This window comes from Equus asinus, chromosome 12, assembly GCF_041296235.1.
Source record: "Equus asinus isolate D_3611 breed Donkey chromosome 12, EquAss-T2T_v2, whole genome shotgun sequence".
NCBI lineage: Eukaryota > Metazoa > Chordata > Mammalia > Perissodactyla > Equidae > Equus > Equus asinus.
The window spans coordinates 38299361-38324821 of record NC_091801.1 but is presented as its reverse complement, the minus strand read 5'-3'; the positions used below and the strand labels follow the sequence as shown (position 1 = coordinate 38324821).

Here is a 25461-nt window from a genome sequence, read left to right as displayed (position 1 = left end):
TTCTCAAAGTCTCATACTCCTGAGAGTAAAGAAGTGTGTCTTTTGGTCTTTAAATCTCCTAAAGTGATTTGTACAAAAGCCGCTGAACAAATGACTACAGAATTGAAAACAAAGATATTCTGCAGTTCATTTTTGAGTTTAGGACTATCTTTTCTTGGATTTGGAAGGAGATAGGAGGGAACTGAATGGTAAGGAAAGACTATCTAAAAGATTTTGTTGGGGCAATAAAAGTGAGCCCCACCTGTGAATGAGTCACATCCCAAGAATGTCTCCAGAGAGAGACCTTGCCAGCAATGGATGTGGTGATATCCACAGTGCCAACATGGATATGGGAGTACCACGTCTTTAGCAAGGATGATGCTTTGCTGTTTCTGAGATAGTTAAGAACAATCAAGGATGCCAGTGCTATGGGTGAGTATGTGAGGACATTGTGAATGACATTCTACCTTCTCTGTCTTATGGGTCTCTCCTTTGTCTTTATCTCCTCCCTACTACTCTCTGTGCTCTCCCTCAGGTTCTCAACTTTTTACCCTGGTTAGGTTTTAAGCCTGCCAGTGGTAGTCTAGTATCTAGCAGCTTAACAGTAATGTGGATAGCAGGTCCTAATAGGAAGTGAATATGGGCCTCAGAGTTGGACAGACCCAAGTTCAAATTCCAGTTCAGCAAAATATTAGCTTGTAATCTTGGTCAAGTTACATAACCTCTCTCAGCCTCCTTATTTGTAAGATGATGATAAACTATCTAGTTAGAAAAATTTGGTAGAGATTACATGAGATTTCATATATAAACAACATTGGTCATAAGTCCTATCGCATTGTAAGCCTTCAGTAAATAATTGTTTGCTTATTTTCTTTTCTCCTGAAGAGTTCTCTAAACAGTCTCTCTAACGTTTTCTCTAAATTGCTGAACAGACTTTGCTCTTTGAAAAATTTTCTCTAATTTAGAAAATGAGTATATACCACAAATTTTCACATATGAGCTATCTTCAACAATTCTTTTTCCAACGGATTTATTCTCAAGGTTCCGTCCTTTTCCTTTTTTATTCCAAGACATGTTCCTTGCAAGTTACAAGCAGCAATCAATGATTTATTCCTTTTTAAAACATATATATTTTTTAACTTAAAATAACAAAATTCACATTGTTGAGCAAAACAGCACATTTGGTGCCTTTACACTCTGGCTTTTGATTTATTTGCTTTTGAAGATACCTCTAGAATAATTTATTATTGCATTTAGCAATTCAGTATTATATTCTGACTACCTAAGTTGGAGGCAAAATCCCAGATAAAGTGATTTTTCTTTATGAAAGCAACATCAATCTCTTAATAAAGTGGCAGTAGGAATTCCCATACACATATACACACCAAAATAAAATACAACAAAATGATTTAAAAGAGAAATATGTTCTCTATATTAAATGTTTTCAGGAATTTTTTGGTGAGATACAATTGGTTCCTGTGTTTAAGATCATAGGGAAGTCAAAAATAATTAGTTTGCATATCTCACCTGATATCTATATTGTATTCATTTCTGCTTTGCTGAGTCTAAAGAATTCTAAGTATATTGGGATAAAAAAGAAATGTGAAGGTCCAGCTGACTCTGTCCTCTGGAGAAGTACATATGCAGAAATAAAATGCCTTTAGCGTTTATTGTGTGATAGAGTGACTATAGTTACATCTATAAATTAAATGTATTTTGAAATGCGTTATTTACCTAGTAGACTGCAAGGTTCCGATAGCTGTTAATAACATTTGCTAAATACAGAGCGTCATATAAATGGTAATTTCAAAACCATGCCACCAGTTAAATGTCTACAGTGATTCCTTAGAAAATAAAGTGGTTTATGTAAATGTTTATTCAGGTATGTATCAGGTTGTGTATTTTTGAATTCTTAAAGCAGTTACGATCTATTGGGCAAATTTTTTTACCTTTTTCCTTTATCCTTTGGTTAACAGAGGAAAGGCTTTGGGGTCAGCTCTAAAACAGTATGTTTCTTCCTGGTAATGACATATTTAAATGTTTTGAAAAATGAAAATAAATTGGTACTAAATTAGGGAGCAGGATAATTCAGAAATAATACTCTTCAAAAACTTCTAATTCATTACTGTGATTTTTTCCTTTTGCATCAACACAAAAGGAAAGTTCATTCTTGAGTAACTGGTTGTAAAGAAGAAAAATTTGGGGACAGCTGGGTTGCAATCCATGAACCTGAGACTTTATTCTGTGCTCTCACAGAAACCTTTCTAAATTTCAGGGTGTTTTTTTAAATGTAAATATGCAGATAATAATGTCTATTTAAAATGGTTGTGTTAGGACAAAACAAAATAACATAAATAAAGCTCTTAAGTAAGCATCTAACAAATAGTACATCTATAGTTCTCAAATTTAAGTACATATACATACATATACATATTATATATATATAAACATATTTTATATGTATATATATTTATACATAGATATAAAACCTGGAGAAAATGTTGATTGTGAAAATGCTGATTCTCATTCAGTAGATCTGGATTGAAAACCAAGATTTTGCATTTCTAACAAGCTCCCACATAACAATGATCCTGCTGGTTCGTGGACCATGCTTTAGGTAGCAGTGCTGTAAATGACTGACAACTGTTGAGTTATCCCCCATGACAAAGGTAATTGATATAAGAAGCCAAATTTACATAAATAAAACATTATTCACGGGTTAATTTCTGCATGAGAAATGTAAGTATCAAAGTGGTAGGTGGAATTATGGCCTTCCAAATAGGTCTGCGTCCTAATCCCTGGAACCATAAAAAGGCTCCATGGTCAGGTGGAATTAACAGTGCAGATGGAATGAAGGTTGCTAATCAGCTGGCCTTAAAATAAGGAGATTATCCTGGATTATCCAAAGGTGCCCAATGTAATCACACAGGTCCTTTAAATATGGAAGATGAAGGCAAAAGATCAGAATTAGAGAGAGATTTGAAGATGCCACACTGCTGGCTTTGAAGATGGATGAAGGCACCATGAGCCAAGGAACGTAGGAAAAGTCACAAAACAAACTGCCCCCTAGAGCCTCCAAAAAGAATGCAGCCCTACTGATGCCTCAATTTTAGCCCAGTAAGGCCCATTTCAGACTTCTAACCTCTAAAATGGCAGGATAATACATTTTTCTTGTTTTAAACCACTAAGCTCATGGTAATTTGTTACATCAGAAGTAGAAAACTAATAAAGTCAATAACACAAACCGATGCCTGAAGAAATAGACACAAAATGATATTATTTACTGAGAGCTATCTTACATGCACAAAATAAGCAGAAATGGCTCTATGGATATTTCTGGTTAAAAGTATGTTTATTATTATTGCCTTAATATTTAAGGTGAAGGTATCATTTTTGTAATAACAGCTAACTTTCATTAACTCTTATTATGTGGCAAGTACTAAATTAGACACTCTACATCAATGATCTCATCTAATTCTCACTACAATCATATGAATTTGTTTTGGCATTTTACTATCAAGAAAGCAATAAACACAGCTTTAAAACTTTGCCTAAGATCATGCAGATAGCACACAACAAAGAGACATTCACCTAGGTCTAACTCCAAAACCCATGTTTTTATCCAGCGTGCTCTATTCTCAGACTACTTGTGACAGTTCACATTTTATTTGGTAATGCAGTATTAGGCAAGGTAAGAGCTATACAGAATCCAATTTGGAAGAAACCTAAAAGGTCACTTAGTCCAAACATCAATTACATGGAAAGTATTTTTCAATATTTAAGTAACTAAATTTTATGTAGTCTTGTCTTTCCCTCAAAGTACTTCCTTTCTCTCATTTCATTGTAAATTCAGAATATTTGTGCTTATTTTATGGTCTTTTTACAATTTAAAAATGCAAAGAGTCTTTAGCAATAACCTTTGTTACATGGTTATATAGCAATAAACTACAGTATACATTGAGAAAAGCACAGAAAGTTAAATGTCTTGCTCTAATATTTGCTGAGGTTTTCAGTAGTAAAGTTAGAATTGCTTTGGAAATGTAATTAGTAACTAATGATAACTTCTGAGTCCCTTTCATTAGTAATATGAGAAGCACAAACATAGACAGAAATTATTACCTGTGGCAACATGATGTCCCATTCCAAACATGGCGTAAATGATGGCAGGAAACAGAGACCCATATAAACCAAAGACTGGGTGCACAGATGAGAGAATAGCAAAGGCCAACCCTGTGAAGGAGACGGGGGTAATTATGATCCTCTGATAACCCCAAGATACAGTCCATTACAAAGTAGAACAGATATTGGTTTACTTAACACAAGAGAAACAATAATCTGATTAGACTACTTGCTCAATGAGAGCCTAACATTATTGTCCTAAATAGCAGAAAATTCACTCCTTTGTTCATATTTGTATTCGAACTCTCAAAACAATTATTTTTAGACTACTACTTTTCCCCTTGATTACAGAGATATCTACAAGAAAATGTTGTATCTTCCTGGTAAAAGTGATAACATCATAGCAAAAAAATCCCTCCACGCACACAGAGAAGCATTTTCACGTTATCATTTTATTCGCACAACAGCTTCTATCTGTGAGATACACAGGACTAGCAGCATTACCACTCACAAGTGAGAAGCCTGACATGAAAGTGACTAAGGTTGGGGCAAAAAGGACACACATTCAAAGCTGCCTGGCCGGCTGGCTGGCTGGCCAGTCTAAGAGTATGCATAACAGTTGCAGGGTCAACGTCTGAACCCATGCACTTCCCATAATTGGACACCAGCCTATATTCAAGTAGAGTTTTTTAGAGTGAAAAAAAAAATCGACTTTATTTATTCAAAGAGTAACTCATAATTGTTTGTTTTTATTTCTTATAGGCACTACTGCCTACATAGTTTGTATGTTATATGCACATAGAAAATTTTCCTAGACACGTCTAATTGATCACTCATGGTTTAAATGTGACCAAAATATGTATGAGTTTGAATTCATTAAAGTGATCTTGTTTGTGGCTGATCCTTGACACTAAACATAGGTTAAGCTAGATTCTGATAAATCTCCTCAAGTCCGTACAATTTAATGACAGGTGTTTGATTGGGCATAAAGGACCTTACATTTACAAAGAAACTCGAGGAAGGTGGTGCATTAGAATCTCAATTACCTAACTATGAGGCCAGTTCTTTATTTACACTAGGAAGCCTGGAAATCTGGTTCTAATATCAATACTTTTTACTCTTTTTAAATTGTTTAATTTTTTTAAAATAAGTAAATTCTAGTTGCACATCAAATATTTTTTCAAGCAGTACATTTTAGCTATAAATAAAATACACGAAAGGTCTACCAACGACCATTCCCTTCTTTATTTTTTAAAAATGCATCTGGGCTGCCTGTTCACTGGCAATATATTCATAAAAGTCTGGTGAAAAGAAATACAAAGTGATTGTAGGAGACTCAGTGGCAGAGGCTGTTCTAGAATTTCATACAGGCAGGATGAGAGGCAGCACTCTGGTTTTCAGGAAGGGAGAGTTAAAGGACAGGTCCTGAAGCCAGGTTAGCATTGGAAGGCTAGATATTCTCTCACCCCCACCAAAAGAACCTCCTGGCATTTATAGTGTAAGCAACTCTGCAAAAAGTATTGTGTGCATTAAATCAGTCATATGGAAAGCTAGAAAACAACTTTTTCTTAGCCGTTTTCAGAAGGAGTTATCTGATAAAAATTACATACCAAGAGACAGAAACGCAGAGTGTTTCCAAGTAAGAAAAATTCTGGCCCATATTTCAGATCCCTAAATCAATGATGGGGGAAAGGGATACAGGCATGCCACATATTTAACAAAAGCACCTTGGATGAATCACAGGGACACGAAATTCTGATAAATGTGGTAAATACTGACAGGATCGAGTTGGCTGGATGTTGACATTTGGCTACATTTCTACTCTCACTGCAACAGCAAATGTAAATACAAAGCTAGAAACTGGACCTTCTCCTCTTGCCTTGTGAATAGCTACCCCCTGTTTATCTGTTTGCTTTACTGCAATACTCCTCATCTCTCTCTCTGTTTATCCCAAATAGAATCTATAAAAAAAATTAGTTCAAAAACTGAATTTCTTTGAATCTCATATTCCTGTCAAATTAAAATGGGAGCAGTCAGGTAAAACATGCTTCACTCAAATCTTTAATAGATCTCTAGACTTATAAATGCAAAATATCACTTCAATAGATTCTACAAGAACCACCTCAAAGACCAGAAATCTTGTAGACACTTTTTTTTTTTTAATCTAATACAAAACTGGCACTGAGCTTTCACTTAAGCAAGTGTCGTTCACCCTCAGCGAGAATCTGTTCTCTGCTACTATGGCAATGAACCATGGCCACAATAAAGGAAGAAGGGAGTAATTCACGGGTATAATGCTTTAAAACTTCAGGTACCCCTTCCATAAATAAGAACTACAAAACCCAAGACATCCTCCCACACAGACCTCCAAAAAGGTGAGGGACTGAATAAACTTTTCTTTTTCTGATTCATTTCCTATTCTGGTTCATAATTCAAGCTACATACATATTTTCACACACACTCATACAAGCTAAAATATGTTAAATCCTCCAAAAATATTGAAAATATTGATGATTTAGAGTCACTAACAAATTAGCAGAATTATCTACACTCTTCTCCATGTTTAATAAAACAGGATATCCAATTCAATCAGAGCAGGGGGAAAAATTGCTGCAAATACTAACAGATATTTGCATTACCTAATCTAACTTAGATAAGAGCAAAATTAGCACAACAAACAAAACTATCAAAGAATAAAACAAAATGGGTATTAGGGGAGAGGGTGCCAAAAGAGAATGGGGGAATGAATGAGAGAAGGAGATAGAGAGAAAGGGGGGATGGGAGGAGGGAGAAGGAGAGAGAGAGAGAGGGACAGGAGAGAGAGGAGGGGGAGAGAGAGAGGGACAGAGAAAGAGAGAGACACAGAGATTGACTGGAGGAGAAAACCCAAAACTTGAGATCTTTAGATGGCTGATTATTCTTAAAGATCAAAAATCATGGGGCTGGCCCGGTGGTACGGCGGTTAAGTGCACATGTTCTGCTTCTTGGCGGCCTGGGGTTCGCTAGTTCAGATCCCGAGTGCAGACACAGTACCGCTTGGCAAAAGCCATGCTGTGGTAGGCATCCCACGTATAAAATAGAGGAAGATGGGCATGGATGTTAGCTCAGGGCCAGTCTTCCTCAGCAAAAAGAGGAGGATTGGCAGTAGTTAGCTCAGGGCTAATCTTCCTCAAAAAGAAAAAAAAATCGTGTATTGGTAATGCATGTCTGATATATCTACAAAAAAGGTCACTAGAAGACTTCAAAAGACACAATTTTTAAGAAAACTTGTTTTTTTGTCGTTGCTGTTGAAGCGTAATTGACTTACAATACCCTATTAGTTTCAGGTGTACATCATAGTGATTTGATATTTATATACATTATGAAAGGATCACCACAATAAAGCTAGTTACCATCTGTCACCATACAAAGTTATTACAATCTTATTGACTATATTCCCTATGTTGTATATTATATCCCCATGACTAATTTATAACTGGAAGTTTGTGCTTCTTAATCCCCTTCACATATTTCGCTCATCCCCCAAACCCACCCCCTACTCTGGTAACTATCATTTTTTTCCTGTACCTGTGAGTCTGTTTCTGTTTTGGGTTTTTTTGTTCATTTGTTTTGTTTTTTAGATTCCGCATATAAGTGAAATCATACGATACTTGTCTTCCTCTGTCTGACTTAAGGAAAATATGTTTTGTAGGTGTAGTAATGGTTATTATACCAGAGGAGTAGAAGAGACGCCATATTCCCACCACAATATCATCAGTAGTTTCAGGGCTTGTGAACATGACCCAACTTTCAAGGGGTCCTGAGTGTGAAACTGGACATTTACCACCAGCACGCGTTGCCCTTCAATCCAGGCTGCAGTGAGAATGGCTTCCCTAGACACAGTGCCTGATCTCTGCCGAGGAGGACCACAAAAGCAGGTAAGTGGTAGCTCAGTCTTTGCTTCTGCTTCTACTACAATTTCTTGGCTGAAATCACTAGAAAGTGACTCAGTCACTGCTGGTGAGAAAGAGAACTGTTTATCACAGAGAAGATAATGTTTTGTATTTTAAGATACACATTTTTATTTAAGTTTCAGCCCAGTTTTATCTGGATTCGTACAACAGCAATTATTCAGAAGACCAAAGAAACGTGGAACTGCAAAAGATTGTGTATAGAAATTGAGTATTGTATCTACAGTTGGGAATTGTGATGGAATTATATATTCTATATGCATGGGGCTATATGAGCCATTCTGTTGGAGACTTTTATATTTTCTTGGCTTAGTGACCTCACCTCTTTACTGTGAGGTCAGCATTTCTTTAAGGATAAGCATCTCTCCCTAAACTAAGGATCAATTACTGACCTGCTTTGCTCACCCTGTGACCACTCCCCTTGCGACCACCAACCTGCTGACCAACCTGCTGTGCCAGCTAAGCATCTCCTGACAATTATAAAAGGAACATTCCTATCATATGTGAAGTATGCTCTTTGTTCCAAGATGGTGTTTAACCACTCTGTACATCCCACTTCTTTGGTGCCCTTCTTTCCTTGAGTCCTGAGATCTGGCTCGTAATAAACTCAACCCAATTTTGATTTATAGGTTGATTATGGATCATTTGTGTCGACGTTTCTTGGCATAGTCACGGCAGGATTTCAGAGAAAGCCAGCAGAGATCACAAGGACTATACACTGAACTGGTGTTCAGTACCAATAGGAGTCCATTGAGCACCCCAATCACTGCATTCTTCAGGTGACCCTGGTAAGTTCTCCTGAAACCCAGATCTCCTTATTCTAAGTTGATGGTCCAGAGTTTATATGAGCTGTTTCAAGCCTTAAAACTAGGTGTCTTAAGGGGGTACCAGTACATTTCCTAGGTAAGAGGAACCTAGTGGGAATTCCTAAGAAAGAGAAACCTAGGGGGAATTCCTAGGCAAGGGGAGCCTAGGGGGAATTTCGGAGAGAATGGAGCAGGCTGATCTTTTAATTTGGCTTTGAACTGGAAAGAATTGTGTTTATAAAGTCTGAATAAACTGCCTGATAGAGAAATGAGAGTCTGAACTCATTGAGCTCCAAAGAGAAGCAACACCAGCTCCTTACACTGTCCCTAGAAATTGTTCAAACTTTATAATAAAACTAAACTAAAAGAAAAATGGAAAATCCAGCTTCTAAAAGCCAACCAATTCCCAAATAGGCAGCCTCCCCTCAGAACTCTGATTGGCTTCATGCTGAAACTTGCAAGTGCTTAACAAAATGCAGATAGTTGCAAACAGCTGGCAAGATAACCCGGGACAATTTAAAATCTTACCAAGATTGTTCCATGTCCTGAGGGCTTGTCTTATTAATTGTCAGGTTGGAGGTCCCAGAATATAGCCAAACAAAAATATGGTTGCACTCCATTTTGTGATCAGAGAAACTCAGACAGAAATGTGGGTTGCACTCCAATCATGGCTAAGGGTCCTACCAAACTGCCACCCACCTCAGGGGAATTACATTGGCCATTAGAAGGAATGTTCTGATTAGATGAGATCATTTAATAAGTGCGCTTAAAAGGAAAGACTTCAAAATTCCAAAATAACCTTACTGAAAGTTTTGTTGCAAAAAGCTAATAGAAAATTAAGTTATAAAACGTACCTAAAGTAAAATATATTAGGCCATGACTTTACAGACACTGCCATAACCTATTCCTAGAGTTAATGAGACTCTGAGAGATTTTCTAGGAAACTGCTACATTAAGGATTACTGGAACTGCTCAATACCACCAGGTAGTTGCTGTTTGTCCTGGCTGAAACCTGGCAAGGTATTTGAAAGGATTTAGCAAGTTATGATCAGAAATTCGGCAGAACTGGAAGCTGATATTCAGACCCTGATAGGAAGTTTCTTTCCAGGCCTTCTTCTCTAAGTTAAAATAAAACTAAGCACCCAGAGTGAAAAAGTAAATTAGGGTGATGTAGTTGGATAGGGAAAACAACTATCCTCAACTTACCCTTGCAAAACTGGAAGGCAGCTGTAGAGACAGTTCAAATTCCACCCAGTTCCTCTATCTCACAAAAGATTATTGCCTTGCCTCTATTGGACTGTTAAATAGCCCATCATGAACTCCTAACACTGAAGGAAACAAAGGGAAAAAGGAAAGAAAAATGGCTGTAAGAGCACCCTAGCCAAAAATCTAACATCTTGAGTGTCTTCTCCTCAAATATTAGTAGAAAAGGCTTAAAACAAAATTTGGATGCATAACTAGGGAGCCTTATATTACTGTACCTGATTCACAGTAGTGATTTTAAAACAATAGCTGTGAAGTCTCTGTACACATATGTCTATGTATGTTATATGTGTATAATATCTAACCTCCAGATGGTCTAGTTTCTAAAGAGCTCTATTCAATTGACTCAAAGCAAGTGCTTATATAAATTATTTCTACATGGAACGGAAACTAACCCAATGTCTTTCAACTTAACATTATCAAATTAATCTTTGGTAAATGAAAGCTTATTTATGTTTGTTGGTTTGATTAAAATGAACATGTCCTCTGAATTATCAGCATTGGATATGATGTAGACAGGAATCCTTTATTCTACGTTTATTGGTCAAATAAGTTGATGTTATCTCTATTACAAAACCCATTAACAAAAATAATAATTTAAAATGATGGCTAATTTTGCTTAATGTCTCATAGAGTCTTGTAGGCAATCTAAATAATTATTGGGAACAAGTAACTAAATAGAGTGAAAAAGATAAGAGTGTTGGGTTAAACAATAATTTACCTGTTATTCTGTATGTACTTAAAATAATTTCAAAACCTTTTGCTAACTTGAAACCTAAGAGTTTTGCTAATTGAATTAAATAATAAAATTTATTGAGTATCTTGGTCATTTCCATGTAAGATAAAACATTTTATGTTAATTACCAAAATATTGAAGTTTATCTATTTTGGCTTCTTATTACAGAGAAAAACAAGTTTGGGTCTATTAGTAAATATGTCTTATATTTTATTAAAATTGTACTATGAAGTAGCATGTTTCTACAAATTACAAAAAGTATTTAATAAAGTCACAAAGTGATAATGTAAAAGTTTATAATTGCTTACTTCTTAGTTTTCACTAAAAATTAAGGTTTCTAAGGGTTAAAATTCAAATTTATGTAATTAAAATTACTACAATTTAATAAGGAAGACATCTTTGTATTCAAGGAAAGTTAAGATATATGTTTTCAGTAAAAAAGATATAAAGAATGGAAATATTTTGTTTGTTTTGTTAAGAAAGATAAATTTGTCCTAGGAAGAAAAAAAAAAGGCAACATGGAGACAACTGAATGTAAAAAGAAAGTTATAGAAGGTTTGTTAAAGAAGGACCTTGAAGAAAGAATTTTGCACATGGTCAAGTTGGCTAAGATTAAAATGAATTTAATTAAATGAATGAATAAGTTTTAATTCAGAAGTAAACTGTTACAAAAATTAGGATTTGGTTTTCTCTTTCTTAAAAGGATAATTTTCCTGGACTTTTAATCTTCTCTTGATAAAAAGACTATACAAAGTTTTCTTGACTTTTGAATGAATCTCACTTTGGTTAAATGGATAACTATGCATTGTTTCACAGTGATTCTTGTTTCATGGTGACAAGAAATCCCTTGATCTTATTGGATCAAGTGTTTTAAAACCTTTTCATATTTTTGACAAGCTCCCCAAAATTCATATCCTAAATGAACTCTTTCTTTGGACTTGAAAAAAATTTCTCTGAAAATTTTCAGTGGGCTTCTCAAAGAAGTTGCCTCTTCCTATAAAGAGGGAAGTACTAATCAGGCTTGTTATGCTAAATTGCATGGGAGGCATTGTCAAATAAATGATGATATACCTTCTTAGGTTATATTGTGTAGGTAAATATGATTCACTATCTTAACCCTGCTACTTTGCTTCCAGTACTACAAGAGGAAAAGACCATGACTGCATTCTATTATCTAATTCAGTTTACAGATGGGTCTTACTTAAATGATAAGAAAGGATATTATCAAACTGCATCTGCTGCCTAGCCTCAAGAACACTCTCTACTTTCTATTAACTCTAACTCAGTAAAAGATTTCCTTCTATAGGCTCAAGAAATCACCATGGAAGAATAGAAATAAAGGTGGCAACAAAAGGAGGAAGACATTTTTGGAAACTTTCTCCCACAGTGGCTCATAAAGCCTATACTTGTTGTACTACATGCCCAAAATATAATCTAGGGGAACTACGTCATGAATCAGGAGGCCACTTTCCCCTTTCTAAGGGACCATTTGAGATATGGCAATTGGACTTTGCTCAAATACCACCATGCCAAGGATAAAAATATCTTGTAATGATATGTGTGTTCTCACATTGGGTTGAGGCCTTTCCTTCAGAAGAGGAAAATTATTATTAGGTAAATTATTATTGAAAGAGATAATTCCTGTTTGAGGAATTCCCATTGTGTTTCACAGTGACTGAGGAACTCATCTCACCAGACAAATAATTAAATCTACTTGTGACATTTGGCCAATAATGCAACATTTTAACTAATGGCACAATCAGAACTCAATTGACAAAGCTTTCAGAAGCATTTACTCTCTCAGGGCCAAAGGCTCTTCTGCTAGTAGTCCTCAATCTTAGATCTACACTCTTTGGTAAGTATCTGCTGTCCCCTTTTGAGATAATAACTGGACAGCCTATGCTGTTAGATGAAGGAATGTATGCACCAACTTTGCTTAAAGGAGATCTCTTAATTATTGTCAAGGTCTCATTGAGACACTTAACAGAAATGAGAGATTGGTAGCTGATTCTTTTCACATTGAGCTCCCGGGAGATGAAGACCTTCAGAATCATGGACTTCAAACTTGAGGCTTTGTTTATTAGAAAAGACTCCAGATAAAAGACTCTTTTCAGCCCTTTTGGAAAGGACCATACCAGGTACTTTTAATTCATGCACTACAGAATCAATGTATTCATGGATTCACATTTCTCATTTTAAAAAAAAAGTCTTCTTCACCTGAGTGGGTTTCAGTTACTATTTCTGATACCTGATTCCAACTGACCAATGCAAATATCTCCAAACCAGGATGAGAAGAAGATGGCATCTGTTGTAGACAGCTGATCCACAACTCCAGACTGGGCCTGTATTCCCATCCTTATATCTCCTCATTTAAACCTCTGTAATACTTAAACTATATACCTATTTTATAATTGTTCCATTTAAGGTTTCAGAATGCTATCATACTTAAAGAAAGTGATGGATTTGGAACAGGCTCATCTCGAAGGCCAGGCATTTATTGGGAGGCTTCTAATGGAACTCAGTCGTTATGTGGAACAAATCTCTGGCCTTGGCTACTGCTGGGATGGCTAAAACACTGCACTCTGAGCTTCCCTTGGCTGCAGGGAAGGATTCGCACTGGGCTAACACCTGTTGCCAATCTTCCTCTCTGTAAGGCCAGATGGGCTCATTCAGTATTCCACTGGTATGGCCACCTAGCAGCTATATTTGTTTCTTCCTTGATAGAAGATGTCATTATCACATATAGAAGCCCTGAGTATATTTACTCAACAAAGCCTTAACAATAGTCAAGCAGGAATAGCTTAATTAAACACTAAAATGTCTTTAGAGAAAAAGGCTGTCCTTCAAAACAGAATGGCTTTAGATATTTTAACAGCATCCCAAGGTGGTACATGTGCAATCATTCAAAGTGAATGCTGTGTTTTTATACCTGATGAATCTTCCATTGTGTCATCTCTGCTAAAGTACACAAAAAACAGCAGGTGAATGTCTTAAGTGATCCTACACCCAGTCTTGATTTGTGCGGTTGACCCCCTTCAGGTATTGGCTCCCTTTTTCAATCCAGATTGTAATTATAATTGTAAACAATGTGAGCATGAGGAGTCATGTAAAAGCACATGTACAATGTTTGTACAATAATCTAAAATTAATTTAAAAATTATATAACCTATGAATTGCTTCTTCTGTTAATATATATCTCTATGCTTGTCCACTATATCTGACTATTTCCCCACAACCTGGGCAGATAAATGAGATAAAAGCCTAGCACTGAGGGACACGACGGACCCAGGGCAGGCAACAACCACTTTGGCACCCACGGACAATATTTTGATCTTCAAGTCTTTCTATCAAAAGATTATATATCAAAAGGGGAAATGATAATTAAATGAATAACAATAAGATATATTGAAGTATATGATGAAGTTATTTGGTGTAAAACTAATTCGGCCTGAATTTGTCTTTCCAAAAGGGCTTGATGTGGCCTGTTGAACATGCATTGTACATCTGCTTTAAATAATAACTACTTCCCAAAGACAAGAATTATGCCCTTAAAGAAATGGATGTAACTTCCCTCATATTGACATTTCTTTAAGGATAAGCATCCCTCCCTAAACTAAGGATTAATTATTGACCTGCTGTGCTCACCTTGTGACCACCAACCTGCTGATCACTCATCTGCTGTGCCAGCTAAGCGTCTCCTGAGAATTGTAAAAGGGAGATTCCTATCATATGTGAAGTATGCTCTTTGTTCCAAGATGGTATATAACCACTCTGTACACCCTACTTCTTTGGTGCCCTTCTTTTCTTGGAGAAGGAAGGACCTAGACTAGTCCTGAGATCTGGTTCCTAAGAAACTGACCCCAATTGTGATTTATAGATTGATTATGGATTATTTGCATCGACAGCAAAAATATCAAAAAGGCTGAACCCAGGTTCTGCTCCCAGCCTGCATCTAACCAGAGCTGCTGCTTGAATCATTCAGTGCCCTCGTGCAAATTAGAAAAAAGAGCTCCCTGCTAGATCTATCCATCTTATTTGTGACCAGTGACTGAGGAATTGTTATTCAGAGAAGCAATGATAGTTTCCCCATGCCTTCTGAAAAATGGGAAGATTTTAGCTTGGTCAATTTAAAAAAAAAATTATATTCATTTTTCAAAATCATCTGAAAGCACTTCTATTCAATTTTTTTGAGGTTGCAAACAGAAGCCAAACAATGGTTTTTAGTTCTAAACATTAGGCTCACAAATGAACTACTGTATTTGGCTATGGTAAAAGAGGAACTCTCAGATTTGAGATATTTTAAAGCCAAAGTTGAGATTCTTAACCTAATAAGTCATACCCCTTGATAAATCATAGCATTATCCAAATTACATCCCCCCAGTAAAGATACTTCATGTGAGTAAAAATTAGCCAATGACAAAAGCTTAATTATTTCTTATAGATGCCTGGGGGTTGGGAGTGGAGGTGGCAGAGTGATGTCTTGAATATTAAGCATCAGAGGTATTTCTGTATGCATTTCAGAATTTATTCTGAGCCTGGAATTGCTAAAGATATAAGCACTTAAAAGTTCTCATTCCAAGGAATAAGGGCTAAGTAACAATAATTCCGTAAGAGAAAGAGTTTGGAATTTTGGAAAAACACTAACAATAAGACCCAAAGAAAGGAAATAAAAGAATCAATCTTGTGCTGCATGCTTTAATCACTGACTTCAGGTTCTTCTGAGTGGCCTTTTCAGTGAGAATGAAAGGGCGGCTTATGAACAAAGGAAGCAGAAGATAAGGTGAACCTGACATTTCTAACACACATTTCAGGTGTTGTTGGGCTCACCTGCTCTTGCCCTCTGGGGAGGCTGTCTGACTTCACGCCCTGAAATCTGACAGTTCCTCTTTCTCTCACACCCTCAGGTTTCTCTGTTGACATCTGCTCTGGGATTCAGTTAATGACCAGACTCACTCATGCCAACTCAGAGGAGCACTTAAAGGTGAGCCTTTGACCAATCAGAGAGTGAACTAGTGAATACGTGTTCCCCCTTTCCTCCCCACTGAAAGATGGTCTGGAGGTGTAGTTGATACCTTCTTGGGAGCATGGACCCAGTGATAGAGCCATTTGCCCCCCTTGATTTATTATTGATAGGTTAGAAATTTTTATTTTAGCTTTATAACTAGTTAATAATATGTGAAATTCAAATTGTCAAATTGAAAAAATATCTATTAAGATTCTTGATAGCTATAAGACTTCAAGGCATTTCAAATTTTCCTGTGCAGAAACTTAAATATTATCTGAGAATTGCAGACATGAATTAACCAGTTTCTTGACAATATCATTGTTACACTACCATCTGATGCATTTTATTCAATCTCAGTCAATGTCAATCTTTTGTGGCAACTTCCTCTTAACCAGATCCTAAAATTATCTGCAATCACTCCAATGCCGCCAGATATTAGAAATATGACTCAAGGGAAGTTGAGTCAGGAAGAGACAGTGTTCTTAATCAATTTCTGTTAAAATATCTTTGGAAATTTTACAAAAATATATGACCATGTGAAGACAACTGGCCTTGGAAGGGGCACATGCAAATGGAGAAGCACTACTGAACAGGACAGATACTGAGTATGCAAATTCAAGCATGAGGTGTTTTATACATGAATTATCACAGGCAGTGGGAAAACAATTAGCCTCTACTTTAGAGAGGTGTTCAGAAGATAATGCCCTTGAGTTAGAGAGCCAGCTAATTTTAGGAAAGGAAAACAGGCAGAGAGACTGCCTTGTGAACATTTTGAAAGTGTAGATTCTATTCCCTGAGGAAGAGGGGTTCCTGAGGCGGCACTGATAAAGGCGGGCTGTGTGGCTCTCACTAGAAGTACAAGCAAGGGAGGAGGACATGCACCACCAGTGTTAGAGGAAGAGAAGGGGAAGGAAAGATGACTGAGAAAGGGCCTGACTTCATATGGTGACCAAGGGTGACAGGAACCAGAGGCATGTGTGCAGGTACAAACTCAACATACATGCCATATGCCATTTCCTTGTGTCCTCTTACTGTATTTACTTCAGACTCGGAGACCCCCTGATTAGGAAGGGAAAGAGACTGCAATAGTGGTCCCCAGTTTTCCCAGTCTTGAAGTAGGTCAATTTGAAGGACTTTCTCCTTGTCATTTCCATCTTTTAATATTTTTAATAAGTGAGATGATACTTAACTATATTCAAAATTATAATTTTCAGAGGAAGAAAAAGAAGTAATCCCTTACCTTTAGTGACAGAATTATATAAGTAAACATCAAACCATGCATGTGAGATGATATCACTTTTCAGACTGTGATGTTTTAAATTATTTCAGAAGTGGATTACGTACAGTCATCATACTCTGTAGGGGCTAATTTACTACTTAAAGATAATCCAGCTGCTTCCAGAAAGGATTTGTTAACTCTCCAGCTTCAAGTGGCTAAGTCTGCAATAGCAAACACCAAGGCCCACATGAAAATGAGGAAATACTGAGCATAAGATAGGCACACATGGCTAATCTCCGAGTCTGAACAAAAGTGCGGAGCCTTGTCTGTGCAGAGCAGCACAGACAGCTGCAGTCCAGGCTGGCACTCCTTTCTCACACAATGCAGGCTTAGAGAAGGAGGTAGCTTGGTTACGTAAGATCACGATATGCTTCTGTCTGCAAAGTACCATCCCCCAGCAGTCCTCCATACCTCCATCCCCCATACCTCCGAACAGTTTACACACAATAAACTGATGAGAATTATCATGGACCCATGGGACACAAATAGTAATTAAGGTGTTCTTTTACCCAGTCAGGCAGTCATGGATATAAGTGCTGGCTGGTGTACAGAGACCCAAAATGCAATGAGCCTATAACACGAATTAGGCTATTTGGTATTTCTTCCCTTTCCCTTTTGGATTTGTCTATTTTTATTTCTGTTTCAGTTTTTTAACTGGGTAGGCAAAGGATGAAAGGGAAGTGGGAGACACACAGAGTGTGTGCACATTCATGCACAGACTACCTGCAGATGTTAAATGATACCTGTCTAGCAACTGATATCAGTAATAGCTAGAAGTAAGCTTTGAAGTATCCACCCTGGCAAATTTGAGAGGGTTCCCTTGACATTCTGTAAGATGCCTAGAATTTTTTTAACTTAGGTGTTTTGGAAGATCTCTTACAAAATTGATCTTATCCATCTTCTTATCTTTCTCTTACCTCCAAATAGCAGAGCTAAAACATAGAGGTGGAAAAAACATCTTCCTAGAATTAAGCTCTACAAGGTGCCAGACATTTGAGATACATCAATTAATAACCCAGACAAAAATCCCCACCTTTGTAAAGTTTACGTTCTTACGGGAAATAGAAGATAACGATAGCATTAAAATAACAGCATTTATGGAATATTTCTTTTGCACTATATTCTGCCCTGAACACTTTATTTCCTAACATTTACTTTCCAGAGCAACTCTACATACTAGGTATTATTATCCCCACCGTCCATAGAGGAAGACTTAACCTTAGAGCAGTCAGAAAACTTGTCCAAGTGACGTATCCAGAATTCAAAACTGAGGTCTTTCTGATTGGTACTCTACAAGTCCTTACAAAGCGCTTACTACATACCTAAATCCACAGGAAATTCCATGAGAGATATAAAGAAACATGGGATATGAACTATAGGGTGCTTGCCTGAAACAAATGTTATTGAACATTAAACCATTATATGTGCAGTTCATAGAACGATCAGTGTAGTCAAAGTTCAGAGAAGACAGAGAAATTATGGAAGACATTGTCACAAAAAGTTTTATTGGAGGATTAGAATTACAGTAGGGGTTGAAGGATGTGTACAAGTTTTTTCCACAAGTTGCCCACATTCCTGAAGAATTGTGAAGCATTTTGTTCTGGTACATCTGATTTCATCATTAAGAATATTTTCTAGGACTCTCTTGTCGAATTTCAAATTTTTGGTTTCTAACTATTATTCCTTTTGTCCTGGGGACTCTATTTTTCATACATACGTTTTACTCTGTCAACTACACCTCTCTTAAAGCTTTTATCCATTGGCTCCCAGAGCACCACAATGTTCATGGACCATGTCTTCTCATTTCCCTTTGCCAGGTCCTCAGCCACTGAAATGTCTATGTTCCCCAAGGTTCCCTCCATTCTGATTCCTCTTTTTATTCTATAAATTAACCATGAATTATCCCATCCAATCCCATATATGTATATAAATATATAGGGGTTATGGTCAAGGGATTGGATGTACAAGATATATATATATCTTACTGATATCTCTCCTAAACTCCAGACTCTAATGGACATCAACTAGAGATCTCACAGGCCTTCACATAACAAATCCAAAATGAAAATTGTTTGTTTTGGTCCCTTTCACCACACGCATTAAAAAACAAAACAGAGCCAGCCCCAATGGCCTAGCAGTTAAAGTTTGGTGCGCTCTACTTTGGCAGCCCAGGTTCAGTTCCTGGGCACTGAAAGGGCCAGGAATGGAATGATACATTTGCCCAGAGCAATGAAGAGTATAAGGGGAGAAACAGAGGGTCAAAGGCAAAGAAAGGTCTTGATTATTAGGAGGATGGAAGCATAAACAAGGTCTAGTGGTCAAGAAGATTGTAAAGAGGTCAGGAAGTGAGGTTAATAAGCAGTTCATTGTGGAGGCCAGTGGCAACCCAGGGGTATTGAAGTCCAGTTTGTTAGGAGGTGCTGACCACATAGGGCAAAGCATGACTGGGAGCTTCAAGGCTTCTCACAGGTCCTAACATTCTTTCCCTTGAACACTCTAGCTAAGTAAAGGTGAACAGAAATTGCTCCACGGCATATTTCAGCGTTTTTTTGAGGACCAAGTTTCCATAACACTTCTTTAGATCACACTCTAAGCCTGGGAGCAGCAAAGGACAAGAACTGTCCTCATCACTTTACAGTAACTGCTGGTTAATGCCTTCTTCCCTTACTTCTCTTTGCCAGACAGGCGCATCTTCTCACTGCCTCCCATGGGCTCAGGCCCACCACCAAAATTTGAGGCCTGCTCGTACACTGGGTAGAAAATTAGAAAAGACTTACATCTATCCATGCTGCTGGCTCCCTAGACTGTAACTCAGACTCCTTTCACCCAGAATCTTGAGCCCAGGTTCTAATCCTGAGTTGCTCCTACACTTTGCCTGCTTCCCCACTTTATTCCCTAGTTTTACCTTTTGTGTCCTGGTCCTACTGGTTAACACCCAGATGCTAAACTTGACACTTATCAGGCTGAGTTGTATGTCTCAGCTAACCTCCCAGAACCTGAGCTCAATCCTACCTTCTCAAATGTCTTGATTCTATCCACCTCTCTTTAGTTATAGTGCCGCAACCTCAGCTCAAGTGGGAAAGCAGAAGTTGTCAGGCTCCTTCTCTCCACCACCTTCTATCTCCCCTACCCAAGAAGAAGGCTGCTACTTAGAGAGGTCAAAGTTGAACATGAAAGGGAAAACATTTCTTGATGGGAAAAGGCCTGTCCACATATGTGTGTTTTTCTCTCTTCTACTATTTCTTCATCCGTGCTACTAGATATGATAAAAAGACCAGGGCCTGCCTCAAGGTAAGCTCTGATACGTCTCTCTCTTTCTCTTTCCACAAGCACATCCAAACCTTAGCTTTACAAGAAAGAAAGAAGCAACTCTTCAGTCTCAGATCTAAATAGTTTTGCTCCAGTCCAGCTTTAGTAGAGCTAGACTTTAAACACTAACTCAGCTAGTAAACTGGAACATTGGCTGCCATTCCCTAAATGTTACCTGTGGCTATCATTCCCTCGAGATCCTCTCTGGAGGAAGAGTGATTAGCAGCACTTGATTTCTTAAAATGCCATTTCGTATAATACCATATGTCTGTAGCTAAGCAAGTCTTGCCAGTTTTTTAAGGCTGCCACTTTGTTCTCTATATGGATCTAATTTTTACCACCAAATATTCATTTCATGTTATGTTATATAGATCGGATTGTTCTATACTTCATGTTCCCAAATAAAAACACTGAATTCTTTGGCAGCTCCCTATGTTACACAACCTTCTCAAGGCAGAAAGTGGCTGAAACTAATACTCCACAAACTTCTATTAAGAAAATGTTCCCACCCTTATGTACCCAAACCAGAATGATATCTTCAAGGTTGAAATAACAAGATCATATTCTCATATATGCTTTTCCACAAATTTCTGAGGAAGGAAAAAATAACAAACCCCTTGTGGGCTGAATTGTTGTCTTATAATAACTTCTCTCTTTCCAAGAATATAGCAAAAGACTGTATTCTTTCGAGTATTTTCTTAATAGAAATGAATAAAGACCCTAGGAGGACAGATTAGTATTCTTTTTTCTTTTTTTTTTTTTTTAAGATTAGTATTCTTAAAAACAAAATAATTAGGTGGTAGCAGGCACTTCCAAGAATTACACATAAGAAATCAAACCCAAACTGTGTGGGTAATGATGAAAGTTATTTCCCTCTGGTAACTGGTTTGTGGTGGTCTTAGCATTGTTACTAGCAAACCACATTATATTCAGCTGTCTGGTTCACAGCAAGAGTAGGATCAGAGTTAAGTGATATTACAAGTGGGTCTCCCGGGGTAAATTTACATATATTCAAGAACCACAACTGATGCAAATAAAATTCCTATAGACACACAGTCTCTTGGTTCACAGACAAGTGTCCTTAATCAAAGATCACTGGTTCTAATCACTAGTGGGGTAAGGCAATTCCACCACACTTCTATCCTGCATCTTGTTCTACAGGTGATAGCTCACGAGAGGAAAAAGAAAGAACTCCCATGATCAACAGACCTACGAGCTCAGATAGTAGAGACAGTAACAGATTGAAAGTTTCCATACAGAGAGAGGCCACCAAAAGGAGAGTGGGCACAGGAAAGCTCCATTCTGTCACCTCAATTATGATTTTTCACTGTCAACAAACATTTGGGTACCTACTATGCACCAGATACTTTGATAGGAGCTGAAAGGGTTTCCCAGAATTCAGGGCACCCATTGCTAAAACCAGGATGGTTGGTCACCCTAAACTGTAAATAGTCTCTGCCCTCAAGGAACTTATAGCTTACAAGAAAAATCAAATCTAAATCAAAAACAAAGGTGATAGACTTAGTCAAGTGGATAAGCGAGGGTGCTATGGGAAAACAAAGGTATCAACCACTTTTAGAAAGCCTGTAGTGCTCATTTTACTTCATTTTTTGTCATTAGTTGAGGAAGCTGAGGCCTATAACATTAAATGACTTGCCCTAAGTTGCCCAGAGATTCTGTTTAATTGGTCTAAAGTTTGGGCATGGGTATTTTTTTTAAGTGCCAAAAAAATATGCAGCCAAGATTGAGAACCACTGGGCAAAATCCAGCCCTAAAATATGCTAAGATATAATCAGGTGAAGGGGACAAGGGGAGAAGGAACATTCATTTAAGAGGGAGCAGTCTGTGCAAATGTCCTGAGGCAAAACAAACATGATCCATTAGAACACTAAGAGCAGTTCAGTGTAACCAGAACATAGGATGAAGATAAGAAGACATATGGCTGGAGAGATAAATGAGACCCAGATATTTAAGAGCCTTGAAAAATATTTTCAAAAGTCCAATCCGTGTAATGAGAGGAAAGTTGGTTATTTATAGCCACAACTGCCTTCTAGTGTTTACTTTTATATTAAATATCTTGTTCTTCTGAATACTTTGACAGGTTTGGACAATCAAAGTGTCCAGCTGAATTTGAGAACATGCTGCTTTGGTTCTGAAGAGAATGAACAACAGGATTGAGGTGGTACTGATGTAAAAAGATAGGCAGTGTTGGGGCATGTGACAAATGGAAAGTCCTTGCACACATAAAGGGTGCAGGCACCAGTCAACTCAACCTACTGTTTTCATTCACGAATATAAGCCCTCTGTTGTTAGATGATTAGATCTAAATGAAGAACAAAAAAACTTCTCAATTTTAAAATGAAATCTAATATTTAAATGTTGGCTCCCAACATTATACAAGACAATAAAAACACACCTGTGGTTTCAGTTTCAGAGAAGTATTTGGAGTTCCAGGGAGGCATGAGGGAAGGGATGAGAAGAAAGACAGTAAGGGAAGGTGAGAGAGACCAATAAGATGGTGTGAAGCAAGGATGCTATATAGTGAAATAGCAGATTAAAATGCCATTTACAATGGTGTAGCTGAAGGAATTTAAGACAAAGATCCCCACTATCTAACTTAATTTTTTTGTTGCTGAAGTTTGAAATAGATAACAGAGGGACAAAACTATAAATGAACAGACATTCTAACTGGCAAGAAATGAATGAGGGTGACTAAATTAAGATAGGAGTATGGGCTCAGGAGTCAGAAAGACCCAAATTTAAACCCTGCCTCTGTTTCATAGAAACTGCATTACTTTGCACTGCAAGCAAACTAATCAGCTTTCCGTCATCTGTAAAATATTGATAATAACGGTATCAAGCTCTTAGGTTATGATGACAATTAATTGATAAAATACACCATGAGTGTTTAGCATGGTTTATGGCAAATTTTAAGGATTTAGCAAATATTACAATATCTACTATTACCAAGGAAGCTGCCACATGGGCAATGGGCATCAGACATATTTGAGAGACTTTAGGAGGAAGAAATTTATAGAACTTGATTAATTGAATATGGCTGTTAAGGGGCAAAGGCAATAAAGATCACTGCCAGATTTCTGGCACAGACAACTGTGTAGATGAGGATGACTCTCAATGGAATGACGAATAGAGGATAAGGACTGATTTTGAGAGTGAGAATGATGTGTCCAGTTTTAAATACGTCCCTGGGAGGCATCAAGATGGTGTCCAATAGGCAGCCGGATACTTATATCTAGAACTAGGAAGAGAAAATTGGGCTAAAAATATATTTTTACAATTCACCAGCAGCAGAGTGGCAATTGAAGCTATGTATAAGGATTAGCTCATGAAAAACGAAATGTATATAGAGAAAAGAAAAGATGATTGAGAATAAAGACTGGAGAAACAAGGCTATAGTGTTTTTGTTTTGTTTTGTTTTTTAAGATTGGCACCTGAGCTAACGTTTGTTGCCAATCTTCTTTTTTTTCTTCTTCTTCTCCCCAAAGCCCCCCACTACATAGTTGTATATTCTAGTTGTAGGTCCTTCTGGTTCTGCTATTTGGGACACCGGCTCAGCATGGCCTGACGAGCGGTGCCACGTCTGCACCCGGGATCCGAACGGGCGAAACCCTGGGCCACTGAAGTGAAGCGCACGAACTTAACCACTAGGCCACAGGCCGGCCTCCAATGTTGTTTAATTATAGAAATGGTACTAAGATGAGATGGAGCTATGCTCCTGAGGCTCATGGCTGCGACAGGAGTATGGAGAGTCTTGCCTGGTGGGCAGACATCTCCAGTGTCAGAAAAGTTAAGAGACCTCAAGGCAGATCTTCTCTGGAACTCAGAATGGGAGAGAGTAAATGTCTACAATGGTGCTCTGCGCTGAGGGTGATAAGGGCTAGAGATGGCATCTACTTTGATAGAGGAGAGCACAGCTGAAACAAAAGGGAACAAACCAAGTGAAGACAAGGAACCCTGGTTACAGATTCATGGTACTCTGTTTTTACCTTTTCTTGCCCCCTAGCCTTTAGCAAAGTCTCATCTAAACATTTTATCCTTGTGTCCCCTCTGCTGAATGGTAAAAGCTATCATTTGTTGATGCTCAGGCCAGTATGAAGGCACATCTCCCTCCCTGTCTAGTCCTAAGCTAGTCTAGCAGGGGGCAGCGAGAGGCTCTCAAGGGAAAGCAGGATCTCTGGTATAGGTACTTCTTCCTACTGGCAGAGTCTTTTTCTGCTCTCTGGGAAGTTTGATCAGGAAGGTGCCATGTCTTCACAGGAAGGGGCAGCCTGAGGGGTTAATGTGAAGGAAGGCTCAGGTGTTCTGTTGCCCAGAGTCAGCCCCAGTCCCACTCAAGTTATGTCTGTTATACTCAAGCAAGCCAGAGAACAGAAGGCAGTGAGTGGTGAGGGATGGAGCCTGGCAGATTTGGTCTGAATTCCTCTTAGCAGTACTAGAATTGGGGGTAAGTCATCTAATGTTCTGAGCCTCAAATTTTTCTTCTCATGAAAATATAAAGTATATTTTCTTATGAAAATATAAAATATAATAATAGCTACCTTGCTGAGTTTTGTAGAATTAAAAACAATTTGTATAACGTATTTAAGCTGTAGTAACATGCAAACGTGTATTTAAAGTGATTAGAAGTAACCCAACTTAAACCTACTTAAGCAAAGACAAAAATGTGTTTGCATGGCAAGTGAAGTCAGGGGTGTACTAGCTGTCATCAGGACTAGGTTTCTCTCTGCTATTCCCTTTGCTGGGATGGCTTCATTTTCAGGCTCTGGAGGCCATGAGAGTCTATAGAAGTGCATCATCCTTACTGTCAGTAGTCCCAGCACAAAGGAAGATGTCTCTTCCTAAAAGGTCCCACATACCCTGGGACCCAGACCAATTGGACCTCTCAGGTCATTTGTATTGCCACTATGATAAAGTAAGAAATGACTGACTTATTGTGTAGTAAATCCACACCCTTGTGCCTAGAGGGCAGATCTCATCCCTGAACCACTCACTGG

General features: G+C 37.8%; 1 protein-coding gene and 1 long non-coding RNA gene across 9 annotated transcripts in view; one reads left to right on the top strand and one right to left on the bottom strand.

Moving 5' to 3' along the window:
- SLC26A7 (solute carrier family 26 member 7) overlaps window positions 1-25461 on the bottom strand; it is a 125452-nt gene that overhangs the window by 93076 nt on the left and 6915 nt on the right. For 7 of the 8 annotated variants that reach the window (XM_014853414.3, XM_070481330.1, XM_044744079.2 and 4 more), the window contains one exon: window positions 4099-4209. The exons of the other annotated variant lie outside the window; for it this stretch is intronic. In XM_014853414.3, coding sequence (XP_014708900.1) covers window positions 4099-4209 — 111 coding nt within the window. The remainder of the gene's footprint in view (window positions 1-4098; window positions 4210-25461) is intronic. 8 annotated transcript variants of the gene reach the window in all.
- Window positions 281-8824, top strand: LOC123275844 (uncharacterized). The gene is made up of 3 exons (XR_006511950.2): window positions 281-411; window positions 7790-8015; window positions 8678-8824. It is a non-coding gene; the product is annotated as an uncharacterized lncRNA (long non-coding RNA).